Source organism: Leucoraja erinacea, unplaced genomic scaffold (genome assembly GCF_028641065.1).
Source record: "Leucoraja erinacea ecotype New England unplaced genomic scaffold, Leri_hhj_1 Leri_64S, whole genome shotgun sequence".
Lineage (NCBI taxonomy): Eukaryota > Metazoa > Chordata > Chondrichthyes > Rajiformes > Rajidae > Leucoraja > Leucoraja erinaceus.
Window position 1 is genome coordinate 219,326 of NW_026576564.1, and position 20,469 is coordinate 239,794.

At 46.6% G+C, this 20,469-nt stretch overlaps 1 protein-coding gene across 4 annotated transcripts in view; it reads right to left on the minus strand.

The window, feature by feature from the left end:
- nipblb (NIPBL cohesin loading factor b) overlaps positions 1 to 20,469 on the minus strand; it is a 333,312-nt gene that overhangs the window by 90,948 nt on the left and 221,895 nt on the right. For all 4 annotated transcript variants that reach the window (XM_055631095.1, XM_055631096.1, XM_055631094.1 and 1 more), the window contains 5 exons: positions 19,434 to 19,572; positions 14,166 to 14,248; positions 12,968 to 13,100; positions 10,461 to 10,604; positions 1,474 to 1,563 (listed from right to left, as the gene is read on the minus strand). In XM_055631095.1, coding sequence (XP_055487070.1) covers positions 1,474 to 1,563; positions 10,461 to 10,604; positions 12,968 to 13,100; positions 14,166 to 14,248; positions 19,434 to 19,572 — 589 coding nt within the window. The remainder of the gene's footprint in view (positions 1 to 1,473; positions 1,564 to 10,460; positions 10,605 to 12,967; positions 13,101 to 14,165; positions 14,249 to 19,433; positions 19,573 to 20,469) is intronic.

Below are 20,469 nucleotides of genomic sequence, written 5' to 3' on the forward strand. Positions count from 1 at the left end.
TTTGGAGGCCTGTGACTAGTGGTGTGCCTCAGTTGTTGGTGCTGGACATAGTGTGTTTGTCATCCGTATACATGATTTGGATGAGAATGTATTAGGCATCATTAGTAGTTTTCAGGCAAGACTAAAGTAGATGATTATATAGACAGTGAAGATGGTTATCAAAAATAACTTGATCGGCTGGGCAAGCGGGCTGAGGAATGCTCATGGATTTTATTGCAGGTAGGTGCGAGGTGTTGTATTTTGGAACGTTGAACCAGGGCAAGACCTTCCCAATGAATGGTAGGACCTTGGGGAGTGTTGTAGAGCAGAGGGAGCTAGGAGTACGGGTGCACAGTTCCCTGAAAATGGCGTCACAGATAGATAAAGGCCTTCATTAGTCAAAGTATTGAGTACAGAAGTTGGGACGTTGTGTTAAAGTTGAATAAGATCTTGGTGACGCCACATTTGGAGTATTGTGTTTAGTTTTGTCATCTGCTATATGAAAGATGTTGTTCAGGTGGAAAGGGTGCAGAAAAAAATGATGAGGATGTTTTCAGGACCCATGGGCATGAGCTATTGGAAGAGGTTGGGTAGGCTAGTACTTTATTCCTTGGAGTGCAGAAGCCTGAAGGGTGATCGTGTAGAGGAGTATAAAATCATGAGGCGGATAGATAGGGTGAATGGACAGTCTTTATCCAGGGTAGAGGAAACAAGAACTAGAGGACATATGCTTTAGGTGAGAGGGGCAAGATTTAATAGTAACATGGGGGGCAGCTTTTTCACCCAGAAGGTGCTGGGAATATGTGATGAACTGCCAGAGGAGGTAGTTGAGGCAGGTAGTTTAACAACATTTAAAAGGTACATGGATAGGAAAGGTTTAAAGAGATATGGGCCAAACACGGGCAAAAGGGACTGGCATAGATGGGGCATCTTGACCATCATTAATGAATTGGACTGAAGGGACTGTATGACTATTATTCTTACAGCTATATGTGATCTCTCACCCTGCATATTTTCTTCTCCAATTCCAAATGACTTCTGGGGGACATATTGCAATCCCTATACGATCACCTTTGTTACTCAATTCTACCAGTGTCGCCTCATCAGACTTTCCCCTTGGAATATCCTCTCGAGGTACCACTGTGATGTTTCCCCCAATCAAAAACCCAACTCCCCCTCCTCTCTTATTTCCACATCTGTAGCATCTGTACCCTGTGATATTGAGGTGCCAGTCCAGCCTATTGCTCAACTAGGTTTCTATGGGTCTGAGTGAACGCATTCATTACGACAGCATCCTTCTGTGCCTGTCTAAATGTCTCGGTAATTGCAGCAGATTTCACCACCTCCTCTGGCAGCATGTTCAAGATATTAACCACCCTGTCTAAAAAATAACCACGGGACCCCTTTAAAACTCCTTCCATATCTTTACAGGCCCCGAAGAAGGCATGTCTATTGTAAATTCCCTGTCAATTTGAGTGGTTAGATTTCACTTACCATTAGTGAGGGGTCAGTCTCGGTATTCTCATCCAGGTAATCCAGCAATGCTTTTTGCAGTTGCTGCACTTCATCCTCAATCCCTGAAACCTGTACGATTAAAAACATTCAAAAGATTTGTACGTTCTCCCTGTAACTGTGCGGGCTTTCTCCAGGTGCCCCTGTTTCCTCCCATATCTCAAGGACGTGCATCTTCAAGATGCTTCCTTTTTACCCTTTCATCAAATCCTCAGTACCCTTTGTCATCCACGATTCCATAATCGCATTATCCTAACTATGACTGTTTCATGACTAAAATACTTCCACTTGTTAGATGTTGTTCTACCAGCAAGCTCTAATATGCAGTTGCCAGGTTATGCCTTACATTAGTGAATCCTCCAATTTAGGACCTATTCTTCCAGACCATCCTTTGTCTTTCCACAACTAACTGGGAATTTCCAAAATTATGCTCACCATCTCGTATGTATTTTGTTGCATATCCTTTGCATGCAATGACTGCTTGAAGTTTGTGATTCATGGACATCACCAGTTGCTGGGTGTCTACTCTGGTGATGCTCTGCCAGGCCTGTATAGCAGCCGTCTTTAGCTTCTGCTTGTTTTGGGGGCTAGCCCCCTTCAGTTTTCTCTTCAGCATATAAAAGGCATTGGGTTCAGATAAATTGGGTTCAGATAAATTGATTGACTCACTGACACATCAACGACCAGCCTGTTATCAAATTCATGAATCCAAAACACTCATGATGTCCAGTAGGACCATCTGAATATTAACTGAAACACATTTTACAAATGTCACCCCAAGCAAACCCCTTGAAATTGCACAAGACTTGTTAAGGAGAAAATAAAGGAACTAGATGCTGGAAATCTGAAATGGAAAAAAACCTGAAAAAGCAGGAAACATTCAGCAGGGCACATAGCATTCTGAGGAAAGATTTGGCCTGAAAAGGTTACGTTTGTTTCTCTTGCCACATAAGCTGTTGACCTACAGAGTGTTTCCAGCATTTATTAACTTGTTAAAGAAAAGGCAAAGCCCCAGCTCCTGTTTATCCATGACATGCCCGTCCACGGACCTGGACCAATCTCGGGTTTCAACCCCATCACATACATTATCATTTGGCAACCCTTCTGGATTATTGTACAAATTAATCTGGCTAATAATGCCTTCCACCTCCTGACTAGGCCAGGCCAGGTCCAGTATGGAACAGATGCAGCTGGGAATTATCCCCACTCTGGTGAGGGAAAGCCATGGTTAAAAATTGGCCGCTTTGGATCTTCAGCAGCTGTCATACAGTGCCCTCCATAATGTTTGGGACAAAGACCCATCATTTATTTATTTGCCTCTGTACTCAACAATTTTAGATCTGTAATAGAAAAAAAATCACATGTGGTTGAATTGCACATTGTCAGATTTTGTTAAAGGCCATTTTGGTCTCACCATGTAGAAATTACAGCTGTGTTTATACAGTCCCCCCATTTCAGGGCACCATAATGTTTGGGACACATGGCTTCACAGCTGTTTGTAATTGCTCAGGTGTGTTTAAATGCCTCCTTAATACAGGTCAGGCACGTGCCGTGAGTAATTAGTCAGGGAGGCAGTCAGTTGGCTTTCAATAAATGTTGAAAACCGCGCATGCGCAGATTGTTCTCCTCTCCGTAAGCTGTCAGTCAGCTTTTAAAAAATCATTAAAAACCGCACCTGCATCGAAGACGCACTCCCCATTTTGAGTTGCTACATTTTGAAAAAAGACTGGCGGGACATAGAATTTCTCACGCTCAAAAAAATAAAAATAATAAAAAGAAAGTAACAATTCAATTTGCCCAAAGCTTCCAGATCGCTTCCATTCTGAATAACTGAATGGGTGGAGGGTGACAGCAGGTGGAGAGATGGTGGGAAAAACAGGAGCACACTGGGACGTTGAATCAGTTGAATGACAATACTAGTTCAAGGGACCTATTGAGGTTACTCGCGCTGACACAGGTAAGCTCCACCGCCTGCTGTCCTGTTATCCATCGCCCGCTGACATGCTCCGCTCTAGGATCTTTGCTCTTGAGCTGGTCCCCTCACTGTCCGGTCTCCGAGCCAGGTCAAAAATAGGGACAACCAGAATTAAAATTAATACCAACTGCTTCTGTGCGCGTCTGTTGACAAGGCCGCTGTTCTCTGTTATTCTCACTTGACCGACAACTGCCACACACCTCCAAGACCCTGCGTGCCAGGTCAGCTCGCTTGCCCCAGGTCTGGCTGTGACACACAGGTCAGCTGCGTGCCCCGCGAATGGCTGCAGTTCCCAGGTCGGCTTCGTGCCCCTCGAATGGCTGCAGTTCCCAGGTCGGCTTCGTGCCCCTCGAATGGCTGCAGTTCCCAGGTCGGCTGCTTGCCCCGCGAATGGCTGCAGTTCCCAGGTCGGCTTCGTGCCCCGCGAATGGCTGCAGTTCCCAGGTGGGCTGCTTGCCCGCGAATGGCTGCAGTTCCCAGGTCGGCTGCGTGCCCTGCGAATGGCTGCAGTTCCCAGGTCGGCTGCTTGCCCCGCGAATGGCTGCAGTTCCCAGGTCGGCTGCTTGCCCCGCGAATGGCTGCAGTTCCCAGGTCGGCTGCTTGCCCCGCGAATGGCTGCAGTTCCCAGGTCGGCTCGCTTGCCCAGTGAATGGCTGCAGTTCCCAGGTCGGCTGCTTGCCCAGTGAATGGCTGCAGTTCCCAGGTCAGCTCACTTGCCCCAGGTCTGGCTGCAGTTCCCAGGTCGGCTAGCTTGTCCCAGGTCTGGCTGTAGCGCCCTGGTGGGCTTGCTTGCCCCGTGAATGGCTGCAGTTCCCAGGTCGGCTCGCTTGCCCAGGAATGGCTGCAGTTCCCAGGTCGGCTGCTTGCCCCGCGAATGGCTGCAGTTCCCAGGTCGGCTGCTTGCCCCGCGAATGGCTGCAGTTCCCAGGTCGGCTGCTTGCCCCGCGAATGGCTGCAGTTCCCAGGTCGGCTGCTTGCCCCGCGAATGGCTGCAGTTCCCAGGTCAGCTCACTTGCCGCAGGTCTGGCTGTTGCACCCAGGTCGGCTCGCTTGGGTTCGCTTAAGTTCGGGTTACGCGTCGGATCCGGGCCTTAGGTTGCCGACCCATGTGTTAGGCCACATTGTGTCCCTCCCAAGTTTTAAAAGCGATTTGGCCCAAGTCTATCTTTCTTGGCTAACAATCTAGTCTTCGGCCTCCAAGATGCAGGTAAATTCTCAGGCCTTATTTTAGGGTAAAAAATAGAGTCTTCATTGCCGGGAAATACCATAGCTCAAAGAAATTTGCTTACCACATTATTTGTACACAAACTCCATTCTTCTCTTTTTGTTTCTTAAGATACTCTTAAGATAATGACAATCCATGTTTGAAAAACCCGCCAAGAAACCTGCGCTGCGCATGTGCAGTACGATGCTGCGCATGCACAGTACGCAGTCCACGGTGCAAAGGCAGAATTTCAGCTGCCTTTATAGACCGTTGTCATTGAAGGCTTGAAGCAGCGTCGACGGCACATGAGCTGCACATACGTTCGCGTGTTACATGGACTGTGGATGAAAGGAACGGGAGAATTACGCATACCTAAGAGATCGATCTATTAACTCTCCCGTGCCTTTATTATTTATATTTAATAATGACCATTTTATAATTTTAGTCAGGGTAGGCAGTGCCTGATGCAGGTATAAGGAGCTCTCAGCACCTAGATTTTCCTCCAGTCTTTCCATCTTCTTTGAAAACTTTTATTGCTGTTTATCAACATAAAGACCAAAGTTGTACCAATGAAAGTCAAAGAAGCCATTATGAGACTGAGAAACAACTGTTGGGAACATCATTAAGAAATAGAGCACTGGTCAGCTTACTAATTGCAAAGGCCAAGGAAGACCTCCACAGTTGATGGCAGAAGAATTCTCTCTGTATTAAAGAAAAATCCACAAACACCTGTCCGACAGATCAGAAACACCCTTCAGGAGTGGATTTGTCAATGACCACTGTCCGCAGAAATACAGAGGCTGCACTGCAAGATGCAAACCACTGGGTAGCCACAAAACTAGTATGGCCAGGTTACAGTTTGCCAAGAAGTACTTAAAAGAGCAACCACAGTTCTGGAAAAAGGTCTTGTGGACAGATGAGATGTAGATTAACTTATATCAGAGTGATGGCAAGAGCAAAGTATGGAGGAAAGAAGGAACTGCCCAAGAATCAAAGTATACCACCCCATTCCACTAGGGGGCGCTGCACTGGCAGCAGCCTCTACCTACAGCCAGTCTGTTATTTCTGTCTTTTTTATTATTTTTAGTTAGTCTAAAGTCGTGTGTTGGGGGAAACTTTAACTTCTCTATGTGGGGGAGGGGGGCAGGGTAAGGGGGAAAACCGTTTCTCAGTCTCTTCCTGGCGGGGACGCGACTATTTCTCCGAGTCGCGTCCTCGCCCCCCACCTCGCGGCCAACCAGCTGGATCGGAGCGGCCTTTCCTGCCGGGGACCGGGAACCGGACCAGGGCTGCTCCAACATCGTGGAGCTCTGGTGCGGAGAGCTTCCAACACGGGCATCGTGGAGTCCTGGGGCGCCTTGCAGAGGGTCTCCAGCAGCAATCTCCACCCGGCGCGGCCTGCGGACTTTGGGAGCCGCAGACTCCGGTAGGAGGGGGCCGACTCTGTGTCCACGCCGCTGAGGACGTCCCGCAGCCCCGACGTCGGACTTTTAACACCCCGGCGTGCGGTCCTGAACATCGGGCCGCCCGTAGCGGCAACTGTGGAGGGCTTGGGGAGGCCCTGACCATGGGGAATAGTGGAGGAAGAAGACTGACTTTGGTGCCTTCCCACACAGTGGGAAACTTTGATTCTGCTGTGTGGGGATGTTTTATGTCAAACCCTATAGTGTGTTGTGTCCTGTTGATTTTTATTGTATGGCTGTATGGAAATTCATTTCACTGTGCCATCAGGCACACGTGACAATTAAATCTATCTTGAATCTTGAATCTCATTTGTGAAACGTGGTGGGGGTGTTATGGCCTGGGCATGTATGGCTGCTGAAGGTACTGGCTCACTTACCTTCATTGATAATACAACTGCTGATGGTTGTAGCATAATGAATTCTGAAGTGTAGTGACACATCCTATCTGCCCAAGTTCAAACAAATGGCCGGTGGTTCATTTTTACACGGACGGAAATCCCTGGAGGGGAGGAGGGATGGGACCCACACATCCCTCCCATGTTTTGAGAGGTGAGGGACAATCCCCTTAATGTTTTATAATCCGGATTTAGAAATTCGGTGAAAGAAATCTATTAAAATGTCCGTTTTCCGCAAGACAGCGGGGATGTCACTATTAAGCGATTGTTCAATGTCTCTATTAACATCGTATTAACACGATGTGTCACCAATTTTGTTTTGACCTTCGTATTACTGAAGGTATTCACGGAAAATGTCTTTAAGCTGTCTGATGTGGGTACAATTACCATTTGAACTAATTGGATGTATTGGTGGATGGGAAAGATTTAAACGGGTATCGGATTTAAACGGATCAGGTCATTAATGGCTCCAGTCGAACGGGTTTCCTGGCTGGCTTGCAGGTACGTCCCTCATTCACGGTCACTAACGTTATTTAGTATTTTTTTCCCATCTCTCTCTCTCTCTCTCTCCCCCTCCAAGGTTGGTTCTTCTGTTTGCCTTTATTTGCTTCAGTTTTATTTGTTTAAGAGTTATTTATCACATTGTAGCTTTTGAAAGAGTCAAGCGGCTATGAGACCGGCTGAATCGGCCCGTTTGCGGGGCCTTTCATCGTCCAGCGTGGCTTAAAATCAAACTGCTGCGTCGAGTCGATTGAGGCTCCGATGTTGAAGCCCCAGCCGGCCGATTTTAAGCTGCGCCGGCCGATGAAATGCCCCGCGGACGAGCCGAGTCAAGTCCCACGATTCGGGGCAGACAAAGCTGCTGTTGCTGGAGTTCGGAGTTGTGCGCATGTGCGAGAACCAAGAAATCTCGCCCCCCCATGTTTTGATCCTCCCCTGATCCCAAACGTACTGCTACGGCAACAAAGGAGATTTTCAATGCTATAAAATGGTCAATTCTTGAGTGGCCAATTCATTAACCCGATCTGAACCCAATTGAGCATGTCTTTTATACGCTGAAGAGAAATCTGAAGGGGACTAGCCCCCAAAACATGCATAAGCTAAAGATGGCTGCAATACAGGCCTGGCAGAGCATCATCAGAGAAGACACCAAGCAACTGGTAATGTCCATGAATCTCAGACTTCAAGCAGTCACGGTGGCTCAGCAGTAGTGTTGCTGCCTTACCGCGAATGCAGCGCCGGAGACCCGGGTTCGATCCCGACTATGGTTGCTGTCTGTACGGGGTTTGTACGTTCTGTCCGTGACCTGCGTGAATTTCCTCCGAGATCTTCGGTTTCCTCCCACATTCCAAAGACGCACAGGTTTGTAGGTTAATTGTCTTGGTAAACGTAAAAACTGTCCCTTGTGGGTGTAGGATAATGTGCGGGGACTGCTGGTCGGCGCTGACCTGGTGGGCCGCAGGGCCTGGTTCCCTGCTTTATATCTAAACTAAACTAAAACTGAACAGGCATAGCATGCAAAGGATATGCAACAAAAATACTAAACATGACTACTTTCATTTACACGACATTGCTGTGTTCCAAACATTATGGTGCCCTGAAATGGGGGGACTATGTATAAACACTGCTGTAATTTCTACATGGTGAAACCAAAACGTATAAAAATTGCCCTTATTAAAATCTGACAATGTGCACTTTAACCCCATGTGATTTTTTTATATTACAAATCTCAAATTGCGGAGTACAGAGGCAAATAAATATATGATGGGTCTTTGTCCCAAACATTATGGAGGGCACTGTACTTTGTAGCTCAGGACGAGGAGTGTGGTTACTTCTCTCTAAGCCCATCAGCTCCAACCAATCAACATACCTTACTGCATCTTTGGCTGTCAGATGAATCTTTACATCACACAGCACACAAACAGGCCCCTTCAGCCCATCGTACTCATGCTCACTGTGATATCCACCAACACTAAACCCATTTGTCTGCATTTGAACTTAGGAACAATACAGCACAAGAAGAGGCTCTTCAGCCTACATGACTGTGCTGACCAATATGCTAATATAAACTGCACGTGATCCATATTACTCCAGTCACTGCATGTTGCTGCATTACTCCAAATGCCACGTAAACACTACTATTATATCTGCTTCCACCACCATCCCTTGTCGCACAATCCAGGCACCAACCGCCTCTGTGTAAAATAAAACCTCCCCTCACACATCATCTTTTAATTTTACCCGCTGGCTTAAAAGTAATTCCCCCTATTCTTTAACATTTCCACCGTGGGAAAAGTGTTCTGACTGTACCCCACCAAATTTTATATAGAGTACATCTATCAGGTTGCTCCCTCTGCCTCTGTTGCTTCAGAGAAAACCACAATGCTGAACGCATGCTGACTCTGGAAAACGGAAGTGCTTACCGTATTTCCCAGCAATGAAGACGCACCCCCAATTTAAGTTGCTAAATTTTGAAAAAAGGATGGCGAGACAGGATCAAGCGTTTGGTTTAGTCCAGGGGTCGGTAACATCGCCTGCGTGCCCATGGGCGGAAATCGCAATCAAAACATGGGAGGGACACAATTTGCGGGGGGGAGGCACGATTTCTTGGTGGCTGCGTGCATTCGCGCACACGCACGCACACACACGCAAGGCTTCAGAGGCTTCAGCCGTGGGCCATGTGGACGGTAACATCGGGAGCTGACCTGGTTGGTGTCCGACTCCGAATTCCAGCAACAGCAGATTCGTCCGCCCTAAATCGTGCCCTGGGACTGTCTGCAATACCCAGATCCCTCGCGTCCCCGAGATTAGCTGCAGTTCCCAGGCCGGCAGAGAGCGCTGAGGTGGCGGCCGGTTCCTCTGTCTAGTCCCCATGGCCGCTTGCAGCCGTCCGATCTACTTCCCTCCCCGGCCACAATGCGGCGGCTCCCTGCCCGGAGCGCCGCAGCAGCGGTGAATGAGTGAGTTTCTGGCATGATCCCCGATCCCCTCCTTCTCAACGCTCCTGCCCCCTCCACAACTTTACCCCTGGAGGCCCACCCCAATTTGTGCAGCCCAGGCCATGCTGACTCGGGCCAGACTCCCCACACGCTGTGAAAGGAACTCTCCCCCCCCTCCCCCCTCCTAGCGGTGCTGTCCTATTACAGCCGCTCCCTATCAGCTGCCAGCAATGAGGGATACACTTGGCTATACCTCAGTACAGCAACATTGTTCTTGATGTTGTTGTACTGAGGGACAGCCAAGTCTATCTTTGTTGGCTAACAACTTAACCTTCAGCCTCCAAGACGCAAGTAAATTGTTGTACCTTATTTTTGGGTAAAAAATAGCGTGTTCATTGCCGGGAAATACAGTAAATGAATGCACTTAATTTAGACTCAATACTTCATTTGGACTCGCACCATTTGGACTCCCCTCCCCTCGAAATTCCTTTCTCCAGCTTCACAATTTGCAACTCTTCAATCCTTTTGTCTCACACCTCCGGCTGTTCACCTCTTGTCCTCCATCTGCCTATCAAAACTCCCTTCACCTGCATCAACATCTTCCCTGCCAGACTTTGTCTTGCCTCTCCACTTCTCCAGTTCCCCCCCGCACCCCAAATAATCAGTCTGAAGCAGGGTTCCAGCCCAAAACGTCAACAATCCATGTGCTCCAGAGATGCTGCGTGACCTGCTGAGTTACTCCAGCACTCTGACTTTTTTTGTAAACCAACTCCTGCAGTTCCTTGCATCCATCGGATCTTTGATGGTGGCGATTTCATTTGTATGGGATAAGTCAGTTGCACCAATGGGTCTTTCCCATTGGAGGCTCTTTAATGTACAACCCATCCCCCCGTCCTCCAGGAATGACCGCATATCCTGCCCACCAATACCCTCTCCCACCCTGGGACTGCCCATTGACCACTAATTGACAATGCCCACTAATTGCTCTCTCACCTGTTTGAGAATGCGGTTGATTGACTCCCGATCCATTTTGCAGGACACAGCGTCTTTCCTCAGCCGTGCTGCTACTGTTCCCAGGTAATCAAGCGAAGCTACTCGCAAAGCCATCTCCGTTGACTTGTTACTGAACTGGTGAACCTGTGTTTTGGGGTAGAAGTGTTGGACATGGTGGATCTTTCCTGCTTTCAAATTTTCTTTCCAGACCTATGAAGTCTAATTCTGAATGGGTTATTTGTGACATTCTCTAGCGATAAGCTCCAACTAATTGGCTAATTACTGCTCACAGGCCTTAAACAAGTGCGCAGGCCCCTCAATGTTCATCAGGACCGTACCAAACAGCAAGATTGAGAAGCAGAAATACGTGGCACTTTGGTGTTGGATTCACTTGTAATATGATACAATTCATTTTCTGTTTACAAATGCCTGACATGTGGTGGTCTTGTGTATTAATGATCTTTTGGGAGATCAGAAGATGGATCTTCTGCCATGTGGGAACTATTCGGGTTGTGAATGGTTCTCAGGGACATGACCTGCCATGCCTTGGACGAGCTGCACTATATCCCAGACAGTGCCCATGGTTGAGTGTGGACATGGGAGTCGGCTTCCAGGCTGCATGACAATAACATTCTATGTAGCGAATGAAGAGCCCAGATGAATAGTAAAACTGCCCGAATGTAATGCTTCAAAATCTTTTAGCACTCTCAGGATGTGCTTTGATGTATATTTTATTCTTAAGTTAAAGTGACTTCCATGAAAATGGCAATGCATCATTAGAGTTATGGAGTCCTTTGGCCCACTCTGTTCATGCCAATAAAGTTGGCTTTCTGGGCTAGTCCCAGTCTGGCCCCTGTTGCTATGCTTCTCATCCACCAGAGTAAACCTCCCCACAAGGATACTGGGCCCCTTGCAGAAAGCTCTTGTAAAGCTTTCACCTGCCCCAGAAGCTCTCCAATGATCCAACCACCTAGTCCTCTCTCCTCCATTAACGCTTTAGCCAGGCATTCATGTGCCTTATTCTCATAGTTCATCAGCACACAGCAGAGGGAATAATGTCGAAATTACAACCCTAGAAATAATGCTTTCTAACCTTCTGCCTAACTCCCCAAACCCACTTTACACAACTTTGTTCTTCTTTCTACTTATGATGTAAGTATCAATGAAAGTCTTTCTTGGCAGATGCTGATTCAGATGGGCTTCACACTCTTTACATTCACAATATATTTTGCAAGGCTTGCACCATGAGGTGTTGCACTGATCAGGTCATTACCACTTCAGACAATACACCTCGAATTAACAAAACCTCGTCAACTACCGCAGGTGACCAACCTCTTGCACTGCTACAGATGACTACATTTGGGTCTTTGGATTTCTTTACCCCAGAGGTTTGTTGAGGATTAGTTATTGAGCTTATTCCCATCCCAGACTGATAGCTTTCTGAACATTAAGGGAATCAAGGACACAAGGATGATGCAGGAAAATGGCACTCTCACTGTCTCATCCTATGTGGAGACTGGAGATGGTGCAGGAGGTTCACCAGGATGTTGCCTGGATATTAGCTATAAGGAGAGATTGGATTGTTTTCTCTGTAGTGTCGGAGGTTGAGAGGCGATTGATAGAAGTTTATGAAATGATGGGAGGCACAGGTTGTGGTTGGCACAGTGGTACAGTTGGTAGAGCTGCTGCCTCACAGCATTAGACGCGGGTTCAGTCCTGACCCCAGGTAGTTTGCATGTTCTCCCCGTGACTGTGTGGATTTCCTCTGGCTGCTCCAGTTTCCTCCCACAAGTGTTTGTTGGTTAATTGGCTTCTGTAAATTGTCCCTAGCGTTGAAGAAGTGGATGCGACTGAGATTAAATAGAACTGGTGTGCAGGGGTGATTAATGGCTAGTGTGGACGGTGGGCTAAAGGGCATGTTTCCGTGCTGTATCTTTCAATCAAGCCAGTCAGAATCTTTTTCCTCCAAGGTAAAATGCAAAATATTGAGAGACATATGTTTAAGGCATGGAGCTTTAAAGTTTAAAGGAAATTTACAAGGCAATTTTTTTAAGCACCTGGAACTTCGCTGCCAGAGTAAGTTGAAGATAGCCACCTTTAATGGGCCTGTCCCATTTAGGCGACTGCCAGGGACTAGTTTTAATGGAATTCACCTACGACAACAAAAATTGTCGCCACTGTCGCCAAAAAAATGTCAACATGTTGAAAAATTTGCGGCACTCGCCCAAAAAATCGCCTAAGTGGGACAGGTCCAGAAGAGACATTTAATCAGACACGTGAACAGGCAAGGAATAGAGGGATAGAGACATTATTCAGGCAGATTTAGAATGGCATCATGTAGATACAAGAGACTGCAGCTTGCCCATATCCAGTTGCATAATTCATTCATTTTATTGGTTTCTTAATTGTCGATGGAAATGTGTTAATTGCAAATGGATATATATTTTAAAAATGCTACTAATTTTTGAATGAAGTCTCAAACTGGCAGTTGTAAAGCAGCTTCTTACCAGTAATCTTCCCAAAAGGCTCAGTAGCAATTCTGCTGCTGGCCACTCAGGTTTGTTGACAGTGGAGAGCAGATCTTGTACAAAGTTTTCAAACAGCGGTCTGTAATCTTCTTCTCCCTGCTTGCTTCCACATCTACAACAACCAACAAGGAAATGTATTATTGATGATCAGACCACTGTCCTCAGACACTGCATACACATTACAGGATACTGCCTGGACTAGAAGCAGCCGATTAACCACCAGAGATCTCTATAATTCTGGCTGCTCGATTCTTGAGTAGCGGCAATTTTTACAACTTCTCAAAACCAATTTGGATAGCTACTAATTTGTCGGGTATGATTTGAAAAGTATTCTCACGCACTGCACGACACATTTGAAACAGTGAAGATGAATCTACCAGAAGTAGTCTTTTGATTAATAGCTTCTTTATTGTAGTAATACAAAACAATGAAATAACTCATCACTTTCCATTCTTAATCATTTTTTTCCATTCATGTCATATAATTCATAAAAGTTCTTCTTGTAGAAGTACATCGTCGGACAACATATATATGTCCCGATCATGCTCGTGGTCATGGTAGAAAGCTGTTTCAATCCATATCCCACATCAAAACTGAAACTATTCATGTGAGCGTCTGCGCCAGAATCCTCTAGCCAAAAACACGCCCCAGACTACGTATGAAATCCCACCCCCATTAACACAGGCAGATAATAATTAAAGGTAACGAGACATGACTATAATAAACTTACTCCAGCTTAATGGCTCCAACACTTGTGGTATGCAAGTTGTTTTTTTTTGTATGGCTGTATGGTAATTTGAGTTTCACTGTACCTTAATTGGTACACGTGACAATAAACTGACCTTTGAACCTTTATATGATGGAGGTTTAGTCGGATGACACAATAACCTGGCACAGGGAATCCTTTCAAAATGCCAGTTAGTCTGCCACCAGAAAGGACAAGCTCTGAAATTCTTTGCACTCTTGTGGTGTGCATCAACCTGCCCAACTTAGTACAAATATCCTATCCTAGAGTATGGTAGCAGCTGGAAGGAATACCAAGCATGGCTCCAAGACTTTCATGTCTGGAATATGATCACTAAATATGGAAATACTGCTGGGCGCAAGATATAGAAGTTCTAAAAACATTGACAGCAAGGATTCACTCTCCGGCAGCAGCTAGCTTCTATGCACTCACTTTTTGAGGAAGACTGAGAGGAAGTTCTGGGCTGTTCTCATTGCTGTTTCATACGAGTTGGTAATTAGAACATCTTGATCAATCTGAAAGATGAGATAAGAGGAATTAAGGAAGGAAATGAATGTGAAAGAGGCGAAGACGATCGCTCACTTTAATCAACACTTTACAACTTCAATGCTAACCCACAATCAGCTGCTCAATGTTTTATCAAAATGCTTTGATAAAGTCAACTGTCAGCGCACCTCTATAACAAAGGGATTGTATTCCAAGAGTCAAGAGTCAAGAGTCAATTTAATTGTCATTTGGACCCCTTGAGGTCCAAACGAAATGCCGTTTCTGCAGCCATACATTACAAACAAATAGACCCCAGACACAACACAATTTACATTTTACATAAACATCCATCACATTGCTGTGATGGAAGGCCAAAAAAACTTATCTCTCCACTGCACTCTCCCCCCCCCCCCGATGTCAGAGTCAAAGTCAAAGCCCCCGGCTGGCGATGGCGATTGTCCCGCGGCCATTAAAGCCACGCCGGGTGGTGCGAGGTCGCACACCGGGTCTTGGCCCGGCGTGCGCTCGCAGAGTCCCGCGGCCATTCCAAGCCGCGCGGGGCGGTGATGTTAGGCCCCGCTCCAGTTCTTCGACCCCGCAACTCGGGCGGGAGAAGTCGCCGTTGCAGGAGCCCTGAAAAGCGGTCTCCCTCCAGGGACCCGCGGGCTCCCGGTGCCGTCGTCCGCAGACCCGCAGTTAGAGCCTCCGAATCAGCATCAGCAGCAGCAGCACTCCACCACTGCTCCTCCCGCTCTGGACTCGGCCAGCTCCGCGACGGTGAGGTGAGTCAGCACCAGAGTCCCCGGCTTCTTCTGTTGGAGGCCGCTCCTCATTTGCAGCCCCAACGATAACGGAGACCCGACAAGAAAAAGGTCGGGTCTCCCGTGCAGGGAGAGATTTAAAAGTTCCCCCCCCCTCCCTCCCCCCCCCCCCCCCCCCCCCCACACACACCCCCCAACAAAAAATAAAAAAACTACATACATATAAACATAGACAAAAAAATAATAAAAACGCGGACGGGCTGCAGAGGCCGCTGCCGAGAGTCGCGCCGCCTACCGCCATGAGACTTGACAAAGAGATGCAGAAACCATCGATCACTGTTTCAATGAGGTATTTAGGATCAAGACAAATTTTCAACTTCTATTTCTTATTTAACGTTTCTCAGCTCTATGGCGAGCTAGAGATACACAGCATGGAACAGAAGCCTCAACCCAACTCATCCACGCTGACGAAGGTGCCACCACCAGTGTGGACCAATTAACTGCGTTTGGCCCATATTCCTCTCACCTTTCCTATCCAAGTACCCATCCAAATGTATTTAAAACATTATAATTACATTCACCTCTAACACTTACTCTGGCAATTTCTTCCATATACCCACCACCATGTGAAAAAAATTGTTCTTTGGTCTCTTGTAAACCTTTTTGTCTCGCCTTAAACCTACATAAGAGAAAAGACCATGACCATCACCTTATCTAGTTTAGTTTAGTTCGCTGAGATCCAACGTGGAAACAGGTCCTCCCGCCTACCAAGTGCTCGCTGAACAGCTATCACTGAGTTCTAACTTACACACTAGGGATAATTTACCAAAGCCAATTATGCTACAAGCCTGCACACTTTGGAATGTGGGCAGAAACAGGAGCATCCACAGAAAACCCACAGGAAAAAATGTACAAACTCCACACAGAGTGCACCCGTAGTCAGGATGGAATTCGGGCCTCTGGCATTGTAAGGCAGCAACTAGACTGCTGCGCCACTGTGCTGTCCTCTGCGCCTTCCTTGATTTTATAAAGCTCTATATGGTCACCACTCTGCCTCCCTTCGCTACAAGGACAGAATTCCTTAAGTAACTAAGCCCTACAGTCCCATCAACATTGTTCTAAATCTTTTCTGCACCCTCTCTAGCTTAATCACGTCCTTCTTACAGTATGGCGACCAGAACTACACACAACACTCCGTGCAGTCTCACCAAAGTCTTGTACATGAATTCCAACTTTTGTACTTGGTGCCCCATCAAATACAACAAATGTCTTCTTCACCACCTGGTCTACCCGTGTCATTATTTTCACGGAACTTGTACTTTACCCCATGATCTCATTGTTCTGCACAGTCTGCACTGTACGACTCAATAACATACAGCTTGATTCAGGTTCCAAGGACAGGCATGAGATCTATATTACAAAATGTCTGATCTTGACCGCTTTTGGCCCGCTGTGGTGTGATTTCCGAGAGAACGCCGCCACCTATAGCCGTCATTTTTGGCCACCTCGCTCTACACTTCTTCCAACCCTGCGTCCTGTAAAGACTCTATCCCCTACTCCCAATAACTCCGTCTACGCAGCATCTGCGCCCAGGATGAGGTGTTCCATACCAGGGCCTTGTAGATGTCCTCATTCTTTAGGAAACAGGGGTTCCCCTCTTCCATTATAGATGAGTCTCTCACTAGGGTCTCCTCAATATCCCGCAGCTCCACTCGTATTCCCCCTACCCCCATTCGTAACAAGGACAGAGTCCCCCTTGTCCTCACCTTCCACCCCATCAGCCATCACATACAGCATATAATTCTCCGACATTTTCGCTACCTCCAACGGGATCCCACTAATGGCCACATTTCCCATCTCCCCCACTTTCTGCTTTCCACAGGGACCGTTCCCTCCGCAACTCCCTGGTCAACTTGTCCCTTCCCACCCAAACCACCCCCTCCCCAGGTACTTTCCCCTGCAACTGCAGGAGATGCAACACCTGTCCCTTTACCTCCCCTCTCGACCATCCAAGAACCCAAAGTCTTTCCAGGTGAGGCAGAGGCTCACTTGCACCTCCTCCAGCCTCATCTACCGTATCCGCTGTTCCAGGTGTCAACTTCTCTACATCGGCGAGACCAAGTGCAGGCCTCTCTCTCAGTCCTATCTTAACCAACCTGATCTCCCGGTGGCTCAGCACTTGAACTCCCCCTCCCATTCCCAATCCGACCTTTTTTCCCTGGGCCTCCTCCAGATTGTCAGAGTGAGGCCCAGCGCAAATTGGAGAAACAGCATCTCATATTTTGCTTGGGTAGTTTACACCCCAAGTGGTATGAACATTGACTTCTCTAACTTCAGATAGCCCTTCCTTTCTCTCTCCATCCCCTTCCCCTTCCCAGTTCTCCCACTGGTCTTACTGTCTCTGCCTACATTCTATCTTTGTCCCACCCCCTCCCCTGACATCATTCTGAAGAAGGGTCTCAACCCGAAACGTCGCCCATTTCTACTCTGCAGAGATGTTGCCTCACCCGCTGAGTTACTCCGCGATTTTGTGCCTGAAGGCATGAGATACTTGCCTTACGTCCAACGTCACTTCATGGCAATTTTAATGAACCGTTAAAAATGACTGAGAGTTATATGGCAGAGAAGCAGGCCCTTCAGCCCAACTCTTCCATGATGATCAAACTGCCTTCCTGACCCTAGTTCCTTTTGCCCACATTTTGTCCTTAACCCTCTAAACTATTCTTGTCCATGAATCTGCCCAAATGCTTTTCAAATGTTATGGTACCCGCCTCACCTACTTCCTCTGGCAGCTCATTCCATGTATCCATTACCCTCTGTGTGATGATAAACTGCATCTAATGTCCACTTTAAATTTCCCCCCTTTCACCTTAAACCCATGGCCGCCAGTGTTAGATTCCCTTATCCTTGGAAAAAGATAGTCACAATCTACCTTATTTCTGCCTCTCATGCTTTTATATACCACTACAAGGTTATCCTTGTAAATTGAGTTTAGAATATGAATAAGAAATACATTATTTTGGTGATGGGTGGTGGAATACCAGAGATCAAAAATCACCACTAGCACAGAATTAGGTAACTGTTAAAGAGTTGCTGGAGTAGGGAATACATAACCATAGGGAGTAAAATAAAACACTACATCCTGAGAAGTAAAATCTTGAACCAGACCTGCAAGGAGAATGTGGGTGGCAGTGCATTTATATGTGGATGTCCTGGTGTGATCAGCAGGACCCCATGTTATAAACTTCAATGGTGTTATGGACAACCATACATTCAGATCTACCTCTTCTTGCGTATAACGTGCACACCCTAAAGTTGAAGGACAACTTGCTCTATTTGATCTTATTTGATTGGGACACATTGAGATGGAGAAAGGGAACGACGCAGAAGTGCCGAAATTATAGGCCGCTTCTCCTGATTTCAGTGGTTTTCTGGGATTTGAGTCCATTAAAAAGGATGAGGTTTAGAAGCACGTGATAAAATAGGCCGAGATCAACATGGTTTTGTGAAAGAGAGATCTTGCCTGACGAACCTGTCTGAATTCTTTGAGGAAGTAAATAGCAGAACAGACAAAGGAGAGGCAGTGGATGTGGTTTTCCTGGATTTTCAGAAGGCCTTTGGTAAGATGCCACAGTGGGGCTGCTAAAGTAGATGGGAGCGCGTGGTTTCAGAGGGAAGATAAACGCATGGTAGCAGGTTGACGGGATGGCAGAAGACAACGTGTGGCAATAATGGAGGCTTTTTCAGGTTAGTTGCCAGTGACTAGCGGTATTCAGCAGGGATTAGTGCTGGGGCTGCCACTCTTCACTATCAATGATAAGGATGAGGGAATGAAGGCTTTGTGGCAAAGTAGGGGGATGATACGTAGATAGGTGGAGGGGCAGGTAGTGTAGAGAAAGCAGGCACTGCAGAATGACGGACCATGAAAGGCCTTGATAGTGAAAGACCTGGATAGAGTGAATGTGGAGAGGATGTTTCCACTAGTGGGAGAATCTAGAATAATAGGCTCGGAATAAAAGGATGTACCTTTAGAAAGGAGACGAGGAGGAATTTGTTTAGTCAGAGGGTAGTGAATCCGTGGCATTTCATTTCCACTGACGGTTGTGGAGCCAAGTTAATGGATATTTTTAAGGCAGAGATTGAGAAATCCTTGATTAGTACGGATGTCAGGAGTTATGGGAAGAAGTCAGGAGAATGGGGTTGAGAGGGAAAGATAGATCAGCCATAATTGAATAGATTTGATGGACCGAATGGCCTAATTCTGCTCCTATCACTAATGGATTTATTATTTACAGAATAATTTTCTCGACAGTTGAAAACCCATCAACACCTCACTGTCGTAATGCCGGCACCTGATACAACACTTCGAAGTGCAATTTAAAAGTTAGGAGTTTTCAAAGTGATCCAGGTTGAGGGACAGCTGCTCCTAAATCAATACTTTTGGACTTCGTACCTTCTTTTCTCCATCGTCATCAAGCATATTGTCCTTCTCATTAGCTGGGAGGTGCACAACGCATTGGATCAGCTGCAAGACCAAGGCCGTCACCATCTGAATAAATAGTGGTTCGCCATCCATATCACTGCTGTTTAACCTGTTTTGTGAAGTGAACAATAAGAATGAACACCAAAGCAAACAGGGAGAATTATCATAAACGGCTATTATCTAACCACAGTTCCCAACAATCAATCATCCGATTAACATTTTAAACTCTTGCATCTACTGGTTGCAAAACTCCAGCACAAAACACGTTTATGTCTTTTACATTAAGCAGCAGTTTTTATATATTTTTAAATAAACAACTGAAATAACTCAGCGGCTTGGGGAGCATCTGTAGACGGATAGGTGATGATGCATCAAAAGTGAAGAGTGTAGAGGGGAGATAGTCGGGTACAAAGAAGTGAGGGCAAGGATGGAGCTGGCATGTGAGAGGTGCAACCTGGTGTAGATGGAGCCAGGTGGGGGACAAAGTCAAAGGCTGCAAGGTGATAAATGGATACAACAAAGGGCTGTGGATTCTGCAACATCATAGCCAAGGAAGGTGATGAATGAAACCAAATAAGGAAGGGAAGATGGGCAGATGGAACCATTCAGGAAGCCTCAGTCAGTTAAATGTGTGGGCAATGGGTGGATGGAACCAGGTGGAGAGGGGAAAGAAACTGGATAGCACAGTGCTCTGTACATAGGAGTGGAAAGAACCTGTGTGGATCAGGAGAGAAGATGAACACAGACGAGCTTGGTCATCTGAAATTAGAAAGTTTAATGTTCATACATTAATTAAATATGTTAATTAAACATTACATTGTTAATGTAGTAACCCTGAGGGTACAGGGTGTCTGGGAAGCATGTTATTTTAATATTACTAACATTACCTGGGGTTGTGAACTTTAGTAATAAGGTTGGAGAGGCTGGGCTATTTTTACATTGGACCGTAGGATGCTGAGGAATCTTTTTGAGATGTACAAGTCTTTTTCCCCAGAGTGGAGGATTC